General features: G+C 38.8%; 1 protein-coding gene across 1 annotated transcript; it reads right to left on the reverse strand.

Annotated features, from left to right (window-relative positions):
- Window positions 1–5,153: 5,153 nt before the first annotated feature.
- ZNF681 (zinc finger protein 681) lies at window positions 5,154–23,694 on the reverse strand. The gene is made up of 4 exons (XM_524195.8): window positions 23,491–23,694; window positions 20,193–20,319; window positions 19,591–19,686; window positions 5,154–10,081 (listed from the first exon to the last, which is right to left on the reverse strand). The coding sequence occupies exons 1-4, from the start codon at window positions 23,491–23,493 to the stop codon at window positions 8,370–8,372; spliced, it is 1,938 nt and encodes a 645-aa protein (XP_524195.3). The 5' UTR covers window positions 23,494–23,694; the 3' UTR covers window positions 5,154–8,369.
- Between the last annotated feature and the right edge of the window lie 1,340 nt (window positions 23,695–25,034).

Here is a 25,034-nt window from a genome sequence, read left to right on the forward strand (position 1 = left end):
ATTTCGGTTGATAAGTTTTTTATTACTAATTCAATTTTATTATACATTTTAGACATCTGTTTTGTTCAAGATTTTTGTTTCTTTCTGGTTAAATCTTGGGAGGTCGTGTGAATCCAGTAGTTTATTTTCTCTGAAGTTTCTAGTTTGCAAGCGTAGAGGTGTTCATAGACGTATCTGAGGATGTTTGTATTTCTGTGGTATTAATTGTGGTTTTACAACTGTAACGTTTAAATTGATGCTGGATAAAAGTTCTAGAAAAGTCACAGTCCCTCACAATAAATCTCTGAAAAGCATAAGTATAAAAAAACGCACTGCAAGCCAATAAATGCCACATATAACTTAAAAAAATGCACAGCTAATAACATACTATATGAGGTAATGTTGTAAGCTTTTACTCTAAGAGCTAGAATAATACAAAAATGCCCACTTTCTCCAGTCTTACTAAACATAGTACTAAATGTCCAAGACAAACAAATTAGAGAATAAATCAAAGTGTATTATTCTGTTCTCTTGCAGCTAATAAAAACATAGGCCAAACTGGAAAATTTATAAAGGAAAGAGGTTTAAAGAACTCACAATTCAACATGGCTGGGGATGGCCTCACAATCATTATGGAAGGTGAAGGAGGAGAAAAGTCATGTCTTACATAGTGATAATGGAGAGCATGTGCAAGTAAATTGCCCTTTGTAAGACCATCAGATCTCATGAGGCTTATTCACTATCATGAGAACAGCATGGGAAAACCCACTGCCATGATTCAATTACCTTCCACTGGGTCTTTTCTATGACCTGTGGGGAGTATGGGAGCTACAATTCAAGATGAGATTTGGGTGGAGACACAGCCAAATACCATAAAAGCATCCAGATGGAAAAGAAAAAGCGAAATTATTCCTGTTTGCAGATTGCATAGTTTTAGGTATAGAAAAGCCTAAGAATTTACTAAGAACTACTAGAACTAATAAATTTGTTAAACTTGCAGAATAAAAAATCAATGTACAAAAGTCAATAGCAATTTTATACACTAACAATTATCTCAAATTGAAATGAAAAAAGAAATTCCATCTACAATAGCTGTAGTAACTATACTTTGAAATAAATTTAGCCAAAAAGTTTCAACACCTTACAATCTAAAAAACATTTAAGTAAAAAACTAAATAATACACAAATAAAAATACATTACTCATTCATGAATTGGCATATATATATATACATGTATATATATATGTGTGTGTATATACGTGTGTGTGTATGTGTGTGTGTATATATGTATTTGAGATGGTGTAGCGCTCTGTCACCCAGGCTGGAGTGCAATGGCATGATCTCAGCTCACTGCAACCTCTGCCTCCTGGGTTCAAGAGATTCTCCTGCATCAGCCTCCTGAATAGCTGGGATTACAAGTGTGCACCACCACGCCTGGCTAACTTTTGTATTTTTAGTAGCGATGGGGTTTCACCATATTGGCCAGGCTGGTCTCAAACACCTGACCTCGTGATCTGCCCCGCTCAGCCTCCCAAAGTGCTTAGATGACAGGCGTGAGCCACCGTGCCCAGCCAGCATTAATATTTTTAAACAGCTGTATTACACAAAATAATCTACAGATATAATGCAACCTCTATCAAAATGCCAGTTGTTGGGAGCAAGCCCCCCAAAGTCTGGCCATAAACTGGCCCCAAAACTGGCCATAAATAAAATCTCTGCAGCAATGTAACGTGCCCATAATGGCTGTAACGCCCAAGCTGGAAGGTTGTGGGTTTATGGGAATGAGGGCAAGGAACACCTGGCCTGCCCAGGGTAGAAAACCGCTTAAAGGCATTCTTAAGCCACAAACAGAAGACTGAGCCATCTGTCTTAAGGGAGTGTTCCTGCTGCAGTTAACTAGCCCAACCTATTCAATTAATTCGGCCTATCCCTTCGTTTCCCATAAGAGATACTTTTGGTTAATTTAATATCTATAGAAACAATGCTAATGACTGGTTTGCTGTTAATAAATATGTGGGTAAATCTCTGTTCAGGGCTCTCAGCTCTGAAGGCTGGGAGACCCGATTCCTCACTTCACACCTCTGTATTTGTGTGTGTGTGTCTTTAATTCCTCTAGCACCGCTGGGTTAGGGTCTCCCCAACCGAGCTGGTCTCAGTAGCCAGTGACATACTTAATATAAATTTTGTAAAATATATGTAAAATTCATATGGTACCACAAAAGACCCAGAATAGCCAAAGGAATAAAAAAGTAAAAAAGGCTGAAAGTATCACCCTACCTGGCTTTGCAACATACTGAAAAACTATAGTAACCAAAACAGTGTGGTACTTCAATAAAACTGGATACATAGGGCAATGTAGCTGAGGAGTGTGGAAATATATCCATGTATTTACAGCTAATTGATATTAGATATAGGTGACATTTTCTTAGAGAAAGGACAGTATCTTCAATAAATGGTATTGAGAAAACTTTCTTTTTTCCTTTCCTTTTTTTTTTTTTTTTCTTGAGAGGGAGTTTTGCTGTTGTTGCCCAGGCTGGAGTCAATGGCACGCTCTCAGTTCACTGCAACCTCCGCCTCCACATTGTTCAAGCTTGCCTCAGCCTCCCGAGTAGCTGGGATTACAGGCATGCACCACCATGCCCGGCTAATTTTTGTATTATTAGTAGAGATGGGATTTCTCCATGTTGATCAGGCTGGTCTCAAACTTCCAACCTCAGCCTGCCTCAGCCTCCCAGTGTTGGGATTACAGATGTGAGCCAACCCGTCCACTGAGAAAACTTTCTAGCCACGTGCAGAGCAATAAAATGAGACCCTCATCTGATACCATATATAAAAATTAACTCAAAATAAATTAGATATTACAATGTAAGGTCTGACACTCTGAAACCACTACAAAAAAAAATAGAGTGAAAGACCCATAACATTAGTTTGGGCAGTGACTTTTTTGATATAACTTCAAAATCCCAGGGAACCAAAAGAAAAATAGATTAATCAGATTACTTCAAATCAAAAAATTGCTGCAAAGAATCTGAGACAATCAACAGGATCAGACAACTAAAAAATGGAAAAAATGTGCAAATCATACATGTGACAACGTGTTAATATCAAAAATATATAAGAATCTCAAATTACAATACAACAAAAAAGTACTATGAAAAATGAGCAAAAGGCTTATTTTCAAGAATAGACATACATAGTCAAAAGATATATTTAAAAATGCTCAGTATCAATTATCAGGGAAAGGAAAGCAAAAAAATAAAAAAAGATGAGATATCAACTCACTCCTGTTAGAATGACTCTTATTAAAAAGAAAAAGAAAACGAGTATTCGTAAAGGTGTGAAGAAAATAGAATGCTTGCACACTGTTGGTTTGAATGTAAATGAGGGCAGCCATTATGAAAAACAAAATAAAGATTTCTTTAAAAATTTAAAATCAGGCCAGGTGCGGTGGCTCACGCCTGTAATCCCAGGACTTTGGGAGGCCGAGGCTGGTGGATCACGAGGTCAGGAGTTCGAGACCATCCTGGCTAACACAGTGAAACCCTGTCTCTACTAAAAATATAAAAAATTAGTTGAGTGTGGTGGTGGGTGCCTGTAGTCCCAGCTGCTCAGGAGGCTGAGGCAGGAGAATGGCATGAACCCGGGAGGCGGAGGTTGCAGTGAGCCGAGATCGCGCCACTGCACTCCAGCCTGGGCAACAGAGCAAGACTCCGTTTCAAAAAAAAAATTAAAAAAAATAAAAAAAATAAAAATTTAAAATCAAACTATCATATAATATAGCAATTTCAATAATGGATACATCTCTCAAAATAATTAAATCAGAATGAAGAAATATTTGCAGAAATACTGCAAGACATATTTGCAGAATGAAGAAATATTTGTAACATTCTTCACAATTGCCAAAATACAGAATTAACACTTCAACATCTAATGAGTACATAAAGACAACGTGGTATATATACACAATGGAATACTATTCATCTTTAAAATAAAAAATTTATTATTTTCAATTACATAGATTTACCAAATTATTTCACTTACATGATTCTAGAAAAATTAATCTAACTGAAGTACAGAATAAAATGGTGACCACCAGATGCCAACGTATTTGGAAAAAAGAGAGGTTTAGAAAGATGTCAAATACATAATTACGGTTGAATAGGAGAAATAAGTTCAAAAAAGCTTTTGTACTGCATGGTGCCTATAGTTCATAACAATGTATTTGTATTTCTGAAAAATGCTAAAACATTGTCATGTGCTCTTACCACAAAAATGTTAAGTATGTGAGGTAAAGCATTAATTACCTAGAATGAAGCATTTGACAATGTGTATATACTTCAAAATGTCATGCTTCACAGAATAAATGCACAATTTATATATTACAGATGGTATGAAAGACACTAAAAGGGCAGCTTGTTTCTTATGGTCTCACGACTGGCCACTCTGTGAACACAGTAAACAAGTTTGCACGCAAAATAATAGAAAATGTTTTTATCCAAAAGCTGCCATGATCTTCGAATGTTTTCCAGAGAATATGACCAAGAAGCTGGCTAGTTAGGTGACTAAATGTAAAAACTGTAGACTGAACTTCACCCACTAAAAAAATCATATAAGACTGAGAAAATTTCTTCAAATTGTAATATGAATATGGAAAAGAAATATTACTCCAGGTTTCAAAATCACAGAGGTCATTTTACTATTTTGCAATGTTTAATGTTCACACTTATAAATAGAAGATTTTGCATGGAAACGTACATTATGGCATAAGTATACTGTAGAAAATTAAATTAAAAGTTTAATTTCTAAGATATATTTTCAAGCAAATTTTATATTTGCCACACTTTGTGTAAGAATTTAATAAGATTATTCTTTAACAAACAGAGAAAAACGCTAAATGATTTAATCCTTTCATCTGTAGACACTGTATGCTTTTTGTTTTAATTTAACTGATCAGAAAATTATATTGATATGCAAAATCTCCAGTTAAAACCAATCTTGCAGTGCATTAAAAATACTGATTTCTCATCAAAACCTACAATATACCATGTGAAATGACATGGTGTGAAGAGAACAGTGAGAAAACTGTAGCCACAGCACAGCAAAACGGAGGGCTGTGATGCATACACAGCTGAAATACACATAATAAGACAAAGAAAACTAAGACAATTAGGAAATAAAAGAAGCACAATTTTTTAATTTAGCAAAATTGAGCTTTGCAGCCTGAAAATAAATGTCCTCTCCACATAAAAAATCAATGTTATTTCTCACCATTGATATGTTCCATCTCTGTCTTGAAGTTACAAACTAACTCCAACAGGAATATTTATGGCTTATTATAAAGCACCTGTGACACAGAAAGCACTGTCATGTTTGTTTGCTATATTTATATATAAAAACATCCTCATGATTTAGGAAGCCCCCCCTAGTACTTACCTAAACAAATGGGCTCAATCAATTTACTTATTTTCATTATAAAAACTGAAAGGAACAAAAACTAAAAAAAGTAGGCTTATACAGCATTCTCCAATTAAAAGAATAAAATATTCTAACAACATAAAATATAACAATACACTAATTTTGAAATTAAATCTAAATTTTTTGCAGATTTTATAAAAATTATTTTTATAATCTCTGACCAGCTCACATAGCATCTTATATAAAATAAGAGAAAAAAATGTAAGACACAAGAAAATTATGGGTCTAGCCTAAGAATCAGACAAGTAAAAACAAAAATTTGCATAGGGAGATTCTGAATTACAAGCCATACAATTTTACAGTAATCAATTCAATACAAAGCAGAGAGTATGGATTTGTTTTCAGCATTTTTAAGTTTTTTTAGTTTTGCAGTCATCATCTAATTAAAATAATTTGATTTGTTTCAATATTGCTCTTCTGAAACTAGGTAGAAACTCATATTCACAAAGAAGGCATTTACTCACTCCATAATTTTTTTAAACCCAAGCTTTATCTTTAAAGTAATATATGTATATATTTAACTCTGTGTAAATCAAAACTAATAGTCTGTATGTGCTTGCAGGCAGAGAGGCAACATGTTTGAAGAAAAATATATAACAATTTTTTAATGTTAATTCAGGTCTCAGAAATGTATGCATTTTGTTTATATTGTTTTCTTATGACCATAAAAGAGACCCTGTAGCCAACAACAATTTAATGTACATTTGAAAACAACTAAAAGTGGCTGGGCGTGGTGGCTCACACCTGTAATCCCAGCACTTTGGGAGGCCGAGGGGGCTAATCATGGGGTCAGGAGTTCAAGACAAACCTGGCCAACATAGTGAAACTCTGTTTCTACTAAAAATACAAAAATTAGCTGAGTGTGGTGGCATGCGCCTGTAGTCCCAACTACTCAGGAGGCTGAGGCGGGAGAACCACTTGAACCCAGTAGGCGGAGGTTGCAGTGAGCCGAGACCACGCCAATGCACCCAGGCGTGCACAGCCTGGGTGACATAGTGAGACTCGTCTCAAAAAAAAACCAAAAAGTGCAGAATTAGTTTATAATACAAACAAATACAAACAATAAATGCTGCAGGTAATGAATATTTCATTTACCCATATGTAATTATTACATATTATATACCTGTACCAAAATATGCCATATATGCCATATTTACACATACTATGTACCCACAAAAATTAAGAAAAAGAAGTTTAAATAAGAAAAAATGAGTAATAATTCAACCTACAGGAATAATATTCTGACTTATTTGCAATTTAAAGCCACTGGCAAAATAGATTACTAGAAATGTTAGTCCATTATCTTATTAAATAGTGTATTGTTACCATCATTTACCTATACCCTTGAGTAAGATGGGATAAGTTAAATTTAATGGCATAATAATGCTTCATTGAATGCACAATGGTCTTAACATGTTTTTTAAAAAGCCTGATTAATAAGTTCACACATTATCTAAAAATTTTAAAATGTACTACATTTTATTACATAGAAGTACAATTGGCCAGGCATGGTGACTCGCGCCTGTAATCCCAGCACTTTGGGAGGCCGAGGTGGGTGGATCACCCGAGGTCGGAAGTTCGAGACCAGCCTGACCAACATAGAGAAACCCCATCTCTACTAAAAATACAAAATTAGCCAGGCATGGTGGCACATGCCTGTAATCCCAGCTACTCGGGAGGCTGAGGCAGGAGAATCCCTTGAACCTGGGAGGTGGAGGTTTTGGTGAGCCAAGATCACACCATTGCACTCCAGCCTGGGCAACAAGAGCAAAACTCTGTCTCAAAAAAAAAAAAAAGTACAATTAGTAAAATGATATACCAAAAAAATTTTTTTCTCAATATAACACAGGATATTTATCTGAACTCCTACCTCATGCAACAGTCAATATTATAAATTAACCAGAAAGAGCCTCTCCACTTACATTTTCATCTTGCATCTTACATTTTAATGTCCTTAACTCTTTCACTAAAAAAGGTCGTAAATAATGCACACCTAATAAAAAAGAATCTCTCATCTTTGATGCAGCAACAATTAGTCACATGCTTTCACATGTGAATACAATAGGAATGAAGAGCATAATTTGAGTTAAATGACATCATTATTCACTTTTTATAAAACCTAATTTTTTTCAAAGAAAAGTATAGTTTGAATGTAATTACAACTCTGCAAAAATTTTCTACTTCTTATAATGTTATATACAAATAATTCATTTACCAATTTTAGTTTTAGATTCCTTTCTATACTTAGCAATCTGATTTAGTGTAATGCCTGAAGTGTCAGTGCCTTAACTATTTCTACTGTAAATTATCTGATATTTACATAGAATTTTGGATTAAATATTTTTTCATATTTACTGCATCTGCAAAAATAGATTTTAGTATGAACCCTCTAGTGTTTTCTAAGCTGTCGTTTTTGAAAAAATGTTTTCCCAAATTTATTACATTTGCAGGGTTTTTCTCCAGTATAAATTTCCTTATGTTGCACAAAGTTTAAGCAACTGCTCCATGGTCTTCCTCTAGCACAAAATGTGTACAATGAGATCTGTGATACAAGTAAAGGTACTACAACCCTCCTTATGTTCATAATGTGTGTCTTCAAAATGAATACTCTTCACTTTAGAGGCTTATATTTTCTGAAAGATTTTCGACAGTAATTGCATGTATAATGCTTTTATTAAGTATGAAATCTCTGATGTTGAGTAAGATGTGAACAGATATTAATGGCTTTTTCATATTCTGTATGTATATTTGAAATTTTTTTTCTAGTACAAATGCTTTCCCGTGCAATAAGGTGTGAGCATTGGTTAAAAGTTTTGCCACATTCTTCACACTTGTAGGTTTTTTTTTAGTATGAATTATCTTATGCACAATCAAGTGTGACAACTTTTAAAGGTTTTGTTACATTCTTCACATTTCTAAGATTTCTCACCAGCATAATTTCTCTTATGTTTAGAAAACTTTGAAGTGTTTTCAAAATCACTGTTACATCTTTTAGGTTTGTAGAGTTTCTCACCAGTATGAATTTTCTTATGTCCAGTAAGGTTTGAGGACTGGTTAAAAGCTTTGCCACATTTTTCACATTGGTAGGGTTTCTCTCCAGTATGAATTCTCTTATGTCTAGTAAGGTGTGAAGACTGGTTAAAGGCTTTACCACATTCTTCACATTGGTAGGGTTTCTCTCCAGTATGAATTACCTTATGTGTAGTAAGGTGTGAGGAATGGTTAAAGGCTTTGCCACATTCTTCACATGTGTAGGGTTTCTCTCCAGTATGAATTTTCTTATGTTCAGTAAGTTTTGAGGATCGATAGAAAGCTTTGCCACATTCTTCACATTTGTAGGATTTCTCTCCAGTATGAATTCTCTTATGTGTAGTAAGGATTGAGGACTGGTTAAAAGCTTTGCCACATTCTTCACATTTGTAGGGTTTCTCTCCAGTATGAATTCTTTTATGTGTAGTAAGGTTTGAGAACTGGTTAAAGGCTTTGCCACATTCTTCACATTTGTATGGTTTCTCTTCAGTATGAATATTCTTATGTTCAGTAAGGTTTGAGGATTGGTTAGAAGCTTTGCCACATTTTTCACACTGGTAGGGTTTTTCTCCAGTATGAATGCTCTTATGTCTAGTAAGGTGTGAGGACTTGTTAAAAGCTTTGCCACATTCTTCACATTTGTAGGGTTTCTCTCCAGTATGAATTATCTTATGTGTAGTAAGGTGTGAGGACTGCCTAAAGGCTTTGCCACATTCTTCACATTTGTAGGGCTTCTCTCCAGTATGAATTATCTTATGTCTGGTAAGGTGTGAGGACTGGTTAAAGGCTTTGCCACATTCTTCACATTTGTAGGGTTTCTCTCCAGTATGAATTATCTTATGTCTGGTAAGGTGTGAGGACTGGTTGAAAGCTTTGCCACATTCCTTATATTCATTGAATTTCTCTCTGGTATGAATTATCTTATGTGTAGTAAGGGTTGAGGACTGATTAAAGGCTTTGTCACATTCTTCACGTTTGTAGGGATTCTCTCCAGTATGAATTATTGTATGTGTTGTAATGTGTGCTGAGAAGTTAAAGGCTTTGCTACATTCTTCACGTTTGTAGAGTTTGTCTCTAGTATAAATTATCTTATGTGTAGTAAGGTTTGTGAATTGGTTACAGGCTTTGCCACATTCTTCACATATGTACGGTTTCTCTCCAATATGAATTCTTTTATGTTTAGTAAAGATTGAGGATCCATTAAAGGCTTTTCCACAGTCATCACATTTGTAGATATTTACTCTAGTACAAATTATTTTATGTTGAGTTAGGTTTGAAAATATGCAAAATGATTTGCCAAATTCTTTATATTTAAAAGGTTTTTTTCTGGTGTGTCTTACCTTATGTCCATTTAAATTTGAAAATTTACGAAAGATTTTCATATATTTATCACATTGAAATATTTTGCTCTGGGTAGTTGGCAAACATTGGTTAAGTCCATTATAACCTCCTTTTTGCACCTTGCACTCATCCACACTTTTACTTAACTGTAAATTCTCATGTTCACATTTTCCATATCTTCTTGGTGTCACTTTTTGGAAAGAATCTTTTATGTTCTGCTCTGGTGAAAAGTCTTGGGCAAAATGAGAACAAATAACTGAAAGAAATAAAAATAACAAATGACTCCACTTGATAGACTCTAAATATACTTTACAAATCCAACCTATACAATTATACAAATTACATAAGCAAGATGGTATAGCAAAATACCAAAGGCCCTAATTTCTTTTTTTTTTTTTTTTCCTGAGACGGAGTTTCAATCTGTCACTTGGGCTGGATTGCGGTAGTGTGATCTCAGCTCACTGCAACTGCTACCTCCCAGGTTCAAGCAACTCTCCTGCCTCAGCCTCCTGAGTAGCTAGGATTACAGGCATGCGCCACCATGCCCAGCTAATATTTGCATTTTTAGTAGAAACGGGGTTTCACCATGTTGGCCAGGCTGGTCTCAAATTCCTGACCTCGTGATCTGCCCACCTCAGCCTCCCAAAATGCTGGGATTACAGGCATGAGCCACCGTGCTCGGCCCAAAGGCCCTAATTTCTTAATAGAAATATAAATGTAACAAAAACATATTGACCAAAATACATTTGTGGAAAATTTATCAATTAGTTAAGTGTGTGCAATGACCCAGGTGAGCAGAATGCAAAGAGCCACATAGAAAATAAAAGTCTGTTACATTTACCCAACATAGATCTTTCTGCTTCCCAATATAACATAATGCCTTTAAAAGTAAATTGCCAACTTCAATTATTTTGTATACAGCAGCACACCTGACAGTGGATAATTTATAAAGAAAAAAGTTTGGCAGGGTGCGGTGGCTCATGCCTGTAATCACAGCACTTTGGGAGGCCAAGGCAGGCAAATCAACTGAGGTCAGGAGTTTGAGACCAGCCTGGCCAACATGGTGAAACCCTGTCTCTACTTAAAATACAAAATTAGCCAGGCATGGTGGTGCGTGCCTGTAATCCCAGCTGCTCGGGAGGCTGAGGCAGGAGAATCACTTGAATCTGGGAGACGGAGGTTGCAGTGAGCCAAGATTGCGCCACTGCAGTCCAGCCTAGGTGACAGAGTGAGACTATGTCTCAAAAACAAAAAAAAAAAGAAAAAGGAAAAAGTTTATTTGGCACACAGTTTGGCAGACCGTACAAGTGCGTGCCAGCATTGACTTCTGGTGAGGGTCTCACAAAGCTTACAAACATGGTGAAACACAAAGAGTAACTATGTGAGTACTATGTGAACATATCACATGGTAAGGGACAGAGCAAGTGTGAAATAAAGAAGCCAGGTAATTTTAATGAGCCAGCTCTCATTTAAATTAACAGAGGGTAAAGTTTTTGATTACCAAGAGGGTGATGCCAAGCTATTCATGAGAAATTTGCCCCCATGACTAGAACACCTCCCACCAGGTTCTGCATCCAACATTGAGGACTGCATTGCAGCATGATGTTTGGGGAACGTGAACATTCAGGTTATACCATAGATAAACTAGGCTTAACAGACATGTAAACAACTTTCCAGTTAAAAGCAAGAAAACACACAATATTCTTATTTGCACCTGGTGTATTCTGTTAGGATACACAACAAGTCTTATTAAATTTAGGAATACCAGGTGGGTGCTGTGGCTCATGCCTATAATTTCAACACTTTGGGAGACCAAGATGGGAGGATCTCTTGGGGCCAGAAGTTTGAGACGAGCCAAGGCAACACAGTAAGACTCCATCCCTACAAATAATCAAAAAATTAGCCAGGCATGGTAGTGCATCTCTGTAGTTCCAGCTACTCAGGAGGCTGAGGTGAAAGGAGCACTTGAGCCCCGAAGGTTGAAGCTGCAGTCACTGCACTCCAGCCTGGGTAACAGAAAGAGATCCTGTCTCAAAACAACAACAACAAATAAATGTAAGAAAATAAAAATTGTACACTGAATGTTTTCTGACTAAGACTGAATGAAACTGGAAATTGAGAACACAAGTAAAACTGGCACATCCAAATATACATGAAAACAACACATACTCTTCAACATAGTTTTACTCAAGGGTCAAAAAATTTAATTTTTCAAAGATGTCTGTACAACTTACAGTGATGAATACATTCAATATAATTTCTATAAAAATCCCATCCCCAAAGTGGCCGGGCGCGGTGGCTCAAGCCTGTAATCCCAGCACTTTGGGAGGCCGAGGCGGGCGGATCACGAGGTTAGGAGATCGAGACCATCCTGGCTAACACAGGGAAACCCTGTCTCTACTAAAAATACAAAAAAATTAGCCGGGCGTGGTGGCGGGCACCTGTAGTCCCAGCTACTCGGGAGGCTGAGGCAGGAGAATGGCATGAACCTGGGAGGCGGAGCTTGCAGTGAGCCGAGATTGTGCCACTGCACTCCAGCCTGGGCGAGAGAGCAAGACTCCGTCTCAAAAAAAAAAAATCCCAAAGCACAAGTTTTACAAGAATATTGTTTAAAATTTTAAAATTTGATTATAAACTATAGCCAAACACTCATGAAAAAGAACAAAGAGGTGTTATACTTCTGGATTTTAAAAAATATTAATAGCTACAAAAACAAGGTGGTACTGACATAAAGACAGATAAATAGATTAAAAAACAGAATAGAGAGCCCAGAAATAAACTCCTCAGTATATGATTAAATAATCTTTTACAACGTTGCCATGAGCACACAACAGAGAAAAGACAATCTCTTCAAAAAATCATGTTGAAAACTGGACACCAACACTGATAAAGCTGGATTCTTTGAAACATATACAAAAAATATTTTAAATAAAATACTTAAACATATAAAAATAACTAATAAATCTCTTAGAAAAAAAGAGAAATGACATGACGTTGGTCTTGGCACCATTTTTTTTGATATGATATTAAATGCATGAGCATCAAAGAAAAAAGTAACTACACTATACTTCAAAATTTCCACACATCAAAAAAACATTAGAGTGACAATGCCTTGTAGAAAATAAGTAAAAATATTTGCTAATTATATGTGATAAGAGTTAATTGTAGGGAGCTAAAGGCCCGAGGGTCATGACCAACTCAGCATTCCACTGAAGGCTATATGATCAAACAGCAAACTGTTTGTCATGAATGCAGGATGTGGGCAAACTCACATCTGTGCCTGCCACCAGAAGGTTTGCTGAGGGCAGTCACTCCCTGGTGCCATGCTCCTTGAGGTTATCTACTGGAACATCTGGAGACTACTGTTCAAAGAATGCAGTTGTGCAAGTCTGCACTAAGTAAAGCAGCTGACTGACAACCACCCCCTTCTCCCTATCTCCTTTACTCAATAAATACAAAGGGCTATAGAAGTTCACGGCCCTTGTTCACTAGAAGCAAGGAGCCCCCTGACCCCTTCTTCCAAATACACTCTTTTGTCTTTGTCTTTATTCCTACGTTCATCCTCCTTTGTTCAGTCCAGCAAGGTCCATGGCAGTTAATATTGAGAATACATAAACAAGTCTTAAATGGACTAATAATTGAAATAAATTTTCATCAAAAAAATACAAAAATCGGAAAAAGCATTTGAAAAGACACAGGAAATTACATTTGTAGAGAAATGCATAAAAATCACGTGAAAAAAATCAACTCAAACCAATTAGAATGGCCACTATCAATTTTTTTAAAACATTAAATCTGTTGATGATGAACTGAAAATCCGTTATTTGTTGGTATAAAACAAGGATGCAGCCACTGTTTTAAAATGTTATGTTACCCAAATAATTAAAAATGGAATCATTAAATACAATAATTCAATTTGTAAATCTATATGCAAACTCTGCAATGCAGGAGCTAGAAGGCATATTTGAACATTGATGTTTACTGTACCAGTATTCACAAAAGCCAAAAGACTGAAGCAACCCTTTCTTGACTTATAAATACATCAAAAAATGTAACATATAAATACAATGGAATATTATTCAGCCTTAAAAAAAATCTTGTCACACTTTAAGACAAACTTCGAGCATTATTATGTCACCTGAAATAAGCCATTAACAAAATGATGGCTACTATATGATCCCATTTATAGGAGATATCTTAAGTAGTCACGCTCATAAAAACAGAAAGTAGAAGGATATTTGTCAAGGGCTGGAGAGAGGGTAAAATGTTCAGCTGTTACTTAATGGATATTGAGTTTTAGTTTTATTAGATGTAAAATTTTTAAAAGTCTTTTGCATAACAATGTGAATATAGTTAACATGTCTGAAAAGTACAGCTTTTTTCTGAGACAGGGTCTCATTCTATCACGTAAGGTGGAGTGCAGTGGCACAATTATGGCTAAGTGTAGCCTCAAATTCCCAGACTCAAGTAATCCTCCTCCCTCAATCTTTCAAAGAGCTGGGACCACAGGTGCACACAACCATGCCTGGGTTAAAAAAAAAAAAAAAAATTTGTAGAGCGGGAATCTCCATATGTTGCCCAGGCTGGTCTCAAACTTTTGGGATCAAGCAATCCTCCTGCCTTAAGATCCTCAAATTCTGGGATTACACATGTAAGCCACAACCTGGAATGTACACTTCAATAGATTTAAGACAATACATTTTATATTATGTGTTTTTACAATTAATTTTTCTCAAAAAAAAATCTGAAAAAATTCAGAATCATAAATCTTTTCATAAATTACCTTCAAATCACAAAAGTGTTTGTCTCACACAGAGCAAATACATATTCATCATTAAACACATGGTGAAAATAAAACTATTTCCATGACTACTCAATTAGACAAGATAAAACAATCACTGAAAATCAACTAAGAAAAAAAAAAAGGGCCAGGCACTGTGGCTCACGCCTGTAATCTCAGCACTTTGGGAGGCCGAGGTGAGCGGATCACCTGAGGTCGGAAGTTCTAGACCAGCCTGGTCAACATTGTGAAACCCCATCTCTACTAAAAATACAAAAATTATCTGGGTGTGGTGACATGAGCCTGTAATCCCGGCTACTCGGTGGCTGAGGCTGGAGAACTGCTTGAACCCGGGAGGCAGAGGTTGCAGTTAGCCAAGATCGCGCCATTGCACTCCAGCCTGGGCGACAGAGTGAGACTCCAACTCAAAAAAAAAAAAAAAAAAAAAAAATCAACTAAGAAAGAATATATACAAGATAAGTCATAACCAAAGTTGTGGTTATATTTACAGATAAACACACAAACATATATACTCTCATTGTGATAGTCATATGGCTGATGTATCTCTTAAGTAAACCCCACATTGACTTAAAGTGTACAAACAGAATTGCAAATTGTCTAAAATTATAATACATATGTAAAACTAAAAAGCACAAGAAACTAATATTAAGAAACCTACACTAAAAAAAACACACTAGTAGGCCAGGCATGGTGGCTCACACCTGTAATCCCAGCATTTAGGGAGACTGAGGTGGACAAATCACCTGAGGTCAGAAGTACGAGACCAGCCTGGCCAACATGGGGAGACCCCATCTCTACTAAAAATACAAAAATTAGCCAGGCCTGGTGGCATGTGCCTGTAGTCCCAGCTACTCGGGAGGCTGAAGTGGTAGGATCCCTTGAACATGGGAGCCGAAATCACTCCACTGCACTTCAGCCTGGGCAGCAAAGTGAGACCGCATCTCTAAAAAAAAAAAAAAAAAACCCAGGCGCAGTGGCTCACACCTGTAATCCCAGCACTTTGGGAGGCTGAGGTAGGTGGATCATCTGAGGTTGGGGGTTCGAGACCAGCCTGACCAAAATGGAGAAACCCTATCTCTACTAATAAAAAAAGTACAAAATTAGCCAGGCATGGTGGCACATGCCTGTAATCTCTGCTACTCGGGAGGCTGAGGCAGGAGAATTGCTTGAACCTGGTAGGTGGAGGTTGCAGTGAGCCAAGACTGCGCCATTGCACTCCAGCCTGTGCAATAAGAGCAAAACTCCATCTCAGAAAAAAAAAAAAAAAAAGATCTGGTTTGCAAAACGATGTACCCTTAAGAATTTATCTAAATAGGCTCGGTGCGGTAGCTCACACATGTAATCCCAGCACTTTGGGTGGCTGAGGCAGGCGGATCACCTGAAGTTGGGAGTTCAAGGCCAGCCTGACCAACATGGTGAAACCCCGTCTCTATTAAAAATACAAAATTAGCTGGGCGTTTTGGCACATGGCTGTAATCCCAGCTACTCGGGAGGCTGAGGCAGCAGAATTGCTTGAACTCAGGAGGCGGAGGTTGCAGTGAGCCGAGATTGCGCCATTGTACTTTAGCCTGGTGACAGAGTGAGACTCCGTCTCAAAAAAAAAAAAAAAGAAAACAAAAAAAATTCTATTCTCTAGATAACTGTAATATGTGACTGTGTTCACAGAAGGCAAGTATTTTGAATAACTGGCATGTGCTCCATGGCAGTAAAATTTCAAAGAAAATGGAGTGTAATCATAAACAGAAGATTCTAATGAGAAACTTTTAATCAATAAACATTTAAAAGAAACTAGAGACAATTTTATTTATTTACTTATTTTTTTGAGATGGAGTCTTGCTCTGTCACCCAGGCTGGAGTGCAGTGGCACAATCTCGGCTCACTGCAACCTCTGCCTCCCGGTTTATACCATTCTCTTGCCTCAGTCTCCCGTATAGCTGGGACTACAGGCACCCGCCACCATGCCCGGCTAATTTTTTTTGTATTTTTAGTAGAGACGGGGTTCCACCATGTTAGCCAGGATGGTCTCGATCTCCTGACCTCGTGATCCGCCCACCTCGGCCTCCCAGAGTGCTGGGATTACAGGCGTGAGCCACCGCGCCCGGCCTCAGGTTGGAAAATTGCTTCAGGACAGGATTTCAAAACCAGCCTGGGTTATGTAGCAAGACCCAATCTCCAAATTAAGTGCCTTTAGGAGAGCTTTGAGATCCAGGGAGGGAGTTGTGAAACTGCTAATGCCCAATTCTGAGGAGTGCTATTTTTCAGAAGGCAGGTGGCAAACTACAGAACTCCTATTTTTCAGTATAGACCAGGAGATGACCTACCCAACTTGGTCTTACTGATAATTCTGAAGTTACTCTGTAATCATCTCAGACTTTTCCCAGCCACAGTCTGTAAGAGGTCACATACCCTTTCAGAGGCCTTGAGAAAGACACCCACTTATAGCCATGCAGCAGGCCTGCAGACCTTGGCCTTTACTGTGGTCCTTAAAGCAGTTCAATGACTCAGTTTCACATCCCTGAGCCACAGTTCACAGCCAGTTCTGCCTATGTTAAAGCCCACTGAGTGACCTGGAAAAATCCTCTCTGATGCACAGTGAATGCCATACTCATCCACATTCTTAAATAAGACTTAACCATATACAGACCTGACTGCAGAAACCTGCCCTAGTGTCTGCCCTACAGGTCAAAGTCTTGAGAGAAATTCAGTCTGTCCAAAAAATAAAATGTTAATTACAACTACCCAAGCCCCTTGTAACAAGCCAACTAAAGGTGGACCCTAGTGCAGACCCAGCAGCCTTGTGACCAAGCTACATGCCCTCTCCACTACAAACCCAGAGGGCATCTCATTACCCTGGGGGCCCAACAAAAGACCTTTACCTTCTGAAAACAGGTTATAAAAACTTGAAGAGGCTTTTGCTTTTTCAAGTTTAAAGACACTAATACAAAACTATATTTTGCCTATCGTCAATGCTTCTCTTTTAACAAAGAACTGTTAGTACGTGGCAAGAATTAGTCAAAAAAATGAAAAAGAGCCATTGAAATTGAAGACAAGTAAGTAAAAAGTTGCTGGTTGCAGATCATATGATTGTATATGTGTGTGTGTATATATATATATATATAGTACATTAAATCCTGTCTAAACTAATAAATACACTCAGTAAATTAGCAAAATATTAAATTAACGTACAAGTTATGGTTCCATACACTTAAGCTATCGGATAAAATATTTTAAAAATCTTATTTACAGCCAGGCGTGGCGGCTCACGCCTGTAATCCCAGCACTTTGGGAGGCTGAGGCAGGTGGATCATCTGAGGTCAAAAGTTCAAGACCAGCCTGGCCAACATACTGAAACCCCATCTATACTAAAAATACAAAAATTAGCCAGGCATGGTGGCATGTGCCTACAGTCCCAGCTACTTGGGAGGCTGAGGCAGGATAATTGCTTGAACCCGGGAGGCAGAGGTTGCAGTGAGCCGAGATTGCACCAGTGCACTCCAGCCTGGGCAACAGAGCAAGACTCTGTCTCAAAAAAAAATCTTATTTATGATAGCATTAAAATAAATTTCTGAGAAGAAATTTAATCAAAGAGGTAGAAAATCTTTACAATGAAAGATATGTCAATGAGAGAAATTAGAAAAGACACAAATGAATTTAAAAATATTTCATGTCTATAGATTGAAAGAATAAATACTGTTAAAGTGCCATGTTGGCCAGGCACGGTGGCTCACACCTGTAATCCCAGCACTTTGGGAGGCTGAGGCAGGCAGATCACGAGGTCAAGAGATGGAGACCATCCTGGCCAACATGGTGAAACTCTGTCTCTACTAAAAATACAAAAATTAGCTGGGCCTGGTGGTGAGCACCTGTAGTTCCAGCTACTCGGGGGGACTGAGGCAGGATAATAGCTTGAACCTGGAAGGGAGAGGTTGCAGTGAGCCAAGATTGTGCCACTGCACTCCAGCCTGGAGAAAGAGCGAGACTTTGTCTCAAAAAAAAAAAAAAAAAAAAAGTGCCATGTTATTCAAAATGATCTATAGATTCAATAAACTTCCTATCAAAATTCCAGTGGCGTTTTACAGTAATGAAAAATACAAGTCTAAAATTTATATATGAAACTACAATAAACTTTGAATAGTGAAAGCAATCTTGAGAAAAAAAAACAAAGCTGAACATCATACTTTATAATTTCAAACTATATTTGAAGACTATAGTAATACAAACAGGACGGAATGTGCAGAAAAATGAACAAAAACCTACTACTCTCACACATTTCAGAGATGATGCAAAAAAAGAACTTAAAAAATAGTTTAACAGAGTTTCTCAAAATTATGCAGATATTTGTGTGTCCCCCAAAACAACGGAAAAGCAGTCAGATTGTGCAGTCTCTTACATGCCATTAAGGAGACTTTGGCTCTCACTCTAAACTAGAAGGCAGATCACTGAAGGGAAAGCAGAGTCCTGAGAGAACTTAAAAGCGTAAGACAGAAGACTCCCTTATATGAGAGCAAAATAGAAAAACTCGGCAGGGTGGCGTGGCTCATGCCTGTAATCGCAGCACTTTCAGAGGCCAAGGCGGGCAGATCACCTGAGGTTAGGAGTTCGAGACCAGCCTGGCCAACACATAGTGAAACCCTGTCTCTACTAAAAAAATACAAAAATTAGCTGGGCATGGTGGCGCACACCTGTAGTCCCAGCTACTTGGGAAGCTGAGACAAGAGAATCGCTTGAACCTGGAGATGGAGGTTGCAGTGAGCCCAGACTGTTCCACTGCACTCCAGCTTGGGTGACAGAGCGAGACTCCATCTCTCAAAAGAAAAAGGAAAGAAAGGAAAAACTCTGGCTTTCCAGAAACTATTTCCTTTGGAATACAGCTTCCCAAATCACATTATAAGCACTAGCTTTTTCTTTGACCTTTGAACCGCTCATCTATGTTATCTGTTGTATTCACTTTCACTCTCACCTACCTGGGGGTTCGGCCACCATCCTATGTCTCTTTCTAGTCCAAGGCTCTTTTTCTTGTTCCAGACAGGTGATCAGGTCTGGCTTAGAGACAACAATACCTGTTTTATTGAAAATAAATAACATAAATCTTGCTTATATTCTCTAATCACCAACATGGCAATGTAGTCAGTAAAGAGGGTGAAATAGAATATTCTTATAAATCAATCCCAAAATACTGATTTATAAAAGAAATTTCTAAATATTTAGAAAATATTTTAAATTTGTTAGTTCTTAATTTCACTGTCCAGTACAACAAATCAAAAATTGGTGTTGGCAATTAGATTTTAAAGTGTGAGCAATAATATTTTATGCCACTAAACTTCTGGAATTACCACTCTAATCTAGAGTGAAGAATACAGATTAGCTCAGGAATGCAGAAAGTTCAGGTCAAGATGAAATATCTTGAAGAAATTCTTTTCTACAGAGATGAATCCCTAAGATTTTTATAAAAACAGGGATCTGAAACTCACTTATGCAAAGCATAAATTACCTAAAAACATTATACAAAAAAGAAAAATGAAACCTTTAGGGTATAATAGGAATTGTATATTGAAGTTATCCTCACCCAAGAAGACCAGGTTTCTGTAGTTCTCTAACATCACATTCCTATATAAATTCTGCTGTATAGTGTCCAGGCATTGCCACTCCTCCAGAGAGAATTCTATGGCCACATCCCTAAATTTCAATGGTTCCTGAAAAACAAACACACACACACACATACACATTTAGAAAGTGGCCATGGAAATAATTTATAATTTGATTCAAGGTAAAATAAGAAAGTGAAGAGAACTGGTTCTGACTTACAGACATGACTGAAATTATCCAATAAAATAATTTTTTTTTACACAGGAACATTCTCTAATCTGTTCTCCAACCATGAGAAAAGAAAGCGGCATTAGATCTATAACACCAGACCTAAATAAATCGCCAGTCAGAATGGCGATTATCAAAAATTCAAGAAACAATACATGCTGGTGAGGCTGAGGAGAAATATGAATGCTTTTACACTGTTGGTGGGAATGTAAATTAGTTCAACCATTGTGGAAGACAGTGTGGTGATTCCTCAAGGATCTAGGACCAGAAATACCATTTGACCCAGTGATACCATTTCTGAGTATATACTCACAAGAATATAAATCATTCTACTATAAAGACACATATGTGGCTGGGCGCAGTGGCTCAGCCTGTAATCCCAGCACTTTGGGAGGCTGAGGCGGGTGGATCATGAGGTCAGGAGATCGAGACCATCCTGGCTAACCGGGTGAAACCCCGTCTCTACTAAAAATACAAAAAATTAGCTGGGCATAGTGGTGGGCGCCTGTAGTCCCAACTACTCGGGAGGCTGAGGCAGGAGAATGGCGTGAACCCAGGAGGCGGAGCTTGCAGTGAGCTGAGATGATGCCACTGCACTCCAGCCTGGGCAACCGAGCGAGACTCTGTCCCCTCCCAAAAAAAACACATATGTTATTGAATCACTATTTACAATAGCAAAGATATGGAACCAACCTAAATGCCCATCAATGATAGAATGGATAAAGAAAATGTGGTACATACACAACCATGGAATACTATGCAGCCATAAAAAAGAATGAGATCATGTATTTTGCAGGGACCATGGATGCAGCTGAAAGCTATTATCCTCAGAAAACTAACACAGGAACAGAAAACCAAACACTGCATGTTGTCACTCATTAGTAAGAGTTGAACAATGAGCACACATAAACACAAGGAGACAAACCATACACACCAGGGCCAGTCGGGGGGTGGGGGGACGAGGAGAGAAAGAGCATTGGGATAAATAGCTAATGCATGCCAGGTTTAAAACCTAGGTGATGGGTTGATAGGTGCAGCAAACCACCATGACACATGTATGTACACCTATGTAACAAACCTACACGTTCTGCACTTGTATCCCGAAACTTAAAGTAAAATAGAAAAAAATATATTATAAAAGACTATACTTAGAAATAAATGATAATAAAAATTATACAAAAACTTATTTTTTTTTTGAGTTGGAGTCTCGCTCTGTCACCCAAGCTGGAGTGCCATGGCGTGATCTCGGGTCACTGCAACCTCTGTCTCGTGGGTTCACGCAATTCTCCGACCTCAGCCTCCAGAGTAGCTGGTATGACAGATGTCCGCCACCATGCCTGGCTAATGTTTGTATTTTTAGTAGAGATGGGCTTTCTCCATGTTGGCCAGGCTGGTCTCTTTGCCAGGCTGGTCTCAAAACTCCTCACCTCGTGATCCACTTACCTGAGCCTCCCAAAATGCTGGGATTACAGGTGTGAGCCACCTCACCCGGCTTATAAAAGTTATACAAGCTAAAAGTGCTGAGATACAACAAAAATAAAAAGAAAAAAAATTATGTTACAGGGCACTGTGCCTGGGATAACACATTATGTAATTTAATTTTTATAACACCCTGGGAGCTGGTACTGTTTAATAATTCCCAGGATTTAGATGAAAAGTCCAGCATTTTTATTTCTTCTGTTTCTGTCATTGATTTTTTTAAAAAAATATATACAATAAAAGCTAAAAATAGAGAGGAATGCAGAAAGAATTTAATGTATTTTAGAGAAATTTATATTGTGTCTATGTTTACTTTTTTGTGACTTGTAGAGCAACTACTAGATCTGTAAGAATAGAAAACAAGTTGCTAGATAGAATGCAAGCACTAGTTTTAATAAAAAATTATAACCATAAAATATATACTTTATTTTTTAAATTTATCTGCTTTTGTGTTTCAGGAATTGTAAGCACCAGCCCTAGCAGCAGAATTCACCAGCCAAAACTCCGATCTCCACAAATCAGTTCTATGAGGCAACACTTAAGGGTAGGGCCAGACCTAAATAAGGCCTCCAAAAAGGTGAACCTGAGCAGAACTGGGGCAGGGAGTGGACTCTGTGTAGAATTCTGTTCTCTATGCCACTGGGGTATTTCCAGTTCTGTTTTTCCTAAACTTACCTTAAAAAAAAATCCTTAAATCTCAGAGTTTGTATAATTTTAATCTTTCTTAGACCCCGCCCTATCAATTATATAACATATACTAATAAGCAATTTGAACAAATTTGTAAAGGTTTTCTAGGGTAATTTTATTAAAAGATAAATATGTATTAACAAGGTAAAAGAAATGGAAATAGAAATAATTCTTCTGTCTATAAATATCCCTTCAGGTGATGACATCACAAGTCACAATTATATAAAGTGGCACAAATAGAGCCCAAATTTTCTGCACACATCTATTTATTGTACCAATTATATGATGCTTAATTTAACCATTTATCCAGTTGCTAGACTAAAAGCTCCTGGATTGTAGGGACCATGACTGCTTCATCTATTTTTCTAATGGCCATATGAAAAGAAAACAATTTAGCCGGGCGTGGTGGCAAATGTCTGTAATTACACCTACTCGGGAGGCTGTCTCGGCCTCCCAAAGTGCTGGAATTACACGCGCGAGACACCGCGCCAGGCCTTTTGACTCTCATAAATTTTTAATGAAAGGAAAGAGAAACTGGGAACGCCACGGACCAAAGCTCTTCCCATTCATGAACCCGGCACCCGTCAGGATTCGCCCCTGACGACCCTCCCGTGGTCCCTGCACAATCTGGGAGAGACCCGGCGCTGCGGGTGCAGAGCCACCCAGAGAGAGCTGCAGGCCAGGACACAGTCACTGAGCAGGGAAGAGAAAGGACGCCCAGGGGGCTGGCTGTCAGCGCAGCCGCCATCTTATGGTCCAAGTTGACTGAGGCCGCCCGGGCGAGGAGAACTCAGGGTGCAAATTGTGGAGCTGACTGCGGCGAGGTCTGAGTCCCGCCACAGCCCCTTCCCCTCTCTCGGGATGTCGGACCCGACATTCTCACCATTTCTAGGTTTCCGGGGGACCTGGCGTCTTAGCTATGGATCGCCAATACCTGCAGGTCAGAGGGCCATAGAGGCTGGGCCTCTAGAAGAAGAGGACACAGAGCAGTGAAGACGAGACCCGGAGCTCGGGCTGAAGGGAGAGACAAAGGCCCCGCCAATCCCGGAAGCCGCCCTGTCTGCTCCAGCTGCCTGCCTGATTGGACAGTTCCCAGCCCAGCGTCCCTGACTGGATAATGATTAAAACCCCACCCCTCAGGTCCTGAGTGACAGAAGATGTGATCAGATGCTCTGCTGAATGAAGACTAACAACCTAAGTTACAGCCTTTTCAGACAGGGCTCCCTCCCTGAGCTAAGCCAGGCCCACCCAACAGGGTATTTGCCTTTAACCTTCTGTGTAAGGTCACATGCATTTCAAATAATATACTAGATAGCTATTCAAAAATAAAAAAAATATATAATAACAATTATTTTAATATCTCAGCTTTTATGACCGTCCTGGTTTCTGGCAGCCATAGTCCCTACCCCGACAGCCCCCAGCCCAGATGGCATTCAAATCTTCCTGGATGGGCTTGATGCCCGTCACTCCCCGCTCTTTAGCACTGCCTTGTGTTGGTTACTCAGGCCTGGGAGAGGTGGTGGGGATTGTAGATCCAGGGTAGGAACCACCTCACACCCAGAGTTCACCTGGCCACATGCCAGCAAGGAAGCCCATGAAGCACAGCCCTAGACACTGAGCCTCGGCACCTCCAGCTGAACTTTCTATTTATATATCAGGTTTTTTTTTTTTTTTTTTTTTTTTGAGATGGAGTCTCGCTCTGTTGCCCAGGCTGGAGTGCAGTGGCACAATCTCCGATCACCACAACCTCTGCCTCCTGGGTTCAAGTGATTCTCTTGCCTCAGCCTCCCGAGGGGCTGGGACTACAGGTGCGTGCCACCATGCCCGGCTAATTTTTGTATTTTTAGTAGAGACGGGGTTTCACTATGTTGGCCAGGCTGGTCTTGAACTCCTGACCTCGTGATCGGCCCGCCTCAGCCTCCCAAAGTGCTGGGGTTACAGGTGTGAGCCACCGCGCCCGGCCTATATATCAGGTTTTTAAAACCATAAATAAACAGACACAAAAGCAGCCACTTTGATTGAGGAGAAAGTGGGAGCCTAAAGCAGCTGACCCTCAAACAGCTTTGCCAAGCCTCAGGCCAGGCCAGGCCATCTGAACACTCCAAGGCTACATGGTAGTTACAGAGGACGACAGTTCCCACAGGTACTTGTCAAGCACTGTGCTAGCTTCTCAGTCACAGAGTCTCAGAATTTCTCCTCGCCAATACCCTGTGAGGGGAGGCCCTAACTCACTAGAGCACAGGAGGTTCCTAAGCTCTTCCCAGGAAATGGTTAACAAAGTGTGGAACTGGGGGAAAACCCAGTCAGAACAAGTGACTTCCCAGGGTCTCCCTCGACTGCATCCCTACCTCCACATGGGGCCAGGAGGTGAAGCGAGCAGCCTCCTAACCCCCTCCATTCCACTCTCTCCTCAAAGTGGCTGTTTTT

The sequence above is a fragment of the Pan troglodytes genome, chromosome 20 (assembly GCF_028858775.2).
Source record: "Pan troglodytes isolate AG18354 chromosome 20, NHGRI_mPanTro3-v2.0_pri, whole genome shotgun sequence".
Lineage (NCBI taxonomy): Eukaryota > Metazoa > Chordata > Mammalia > Primates > Hominidae > Pan > Pan troglodytes.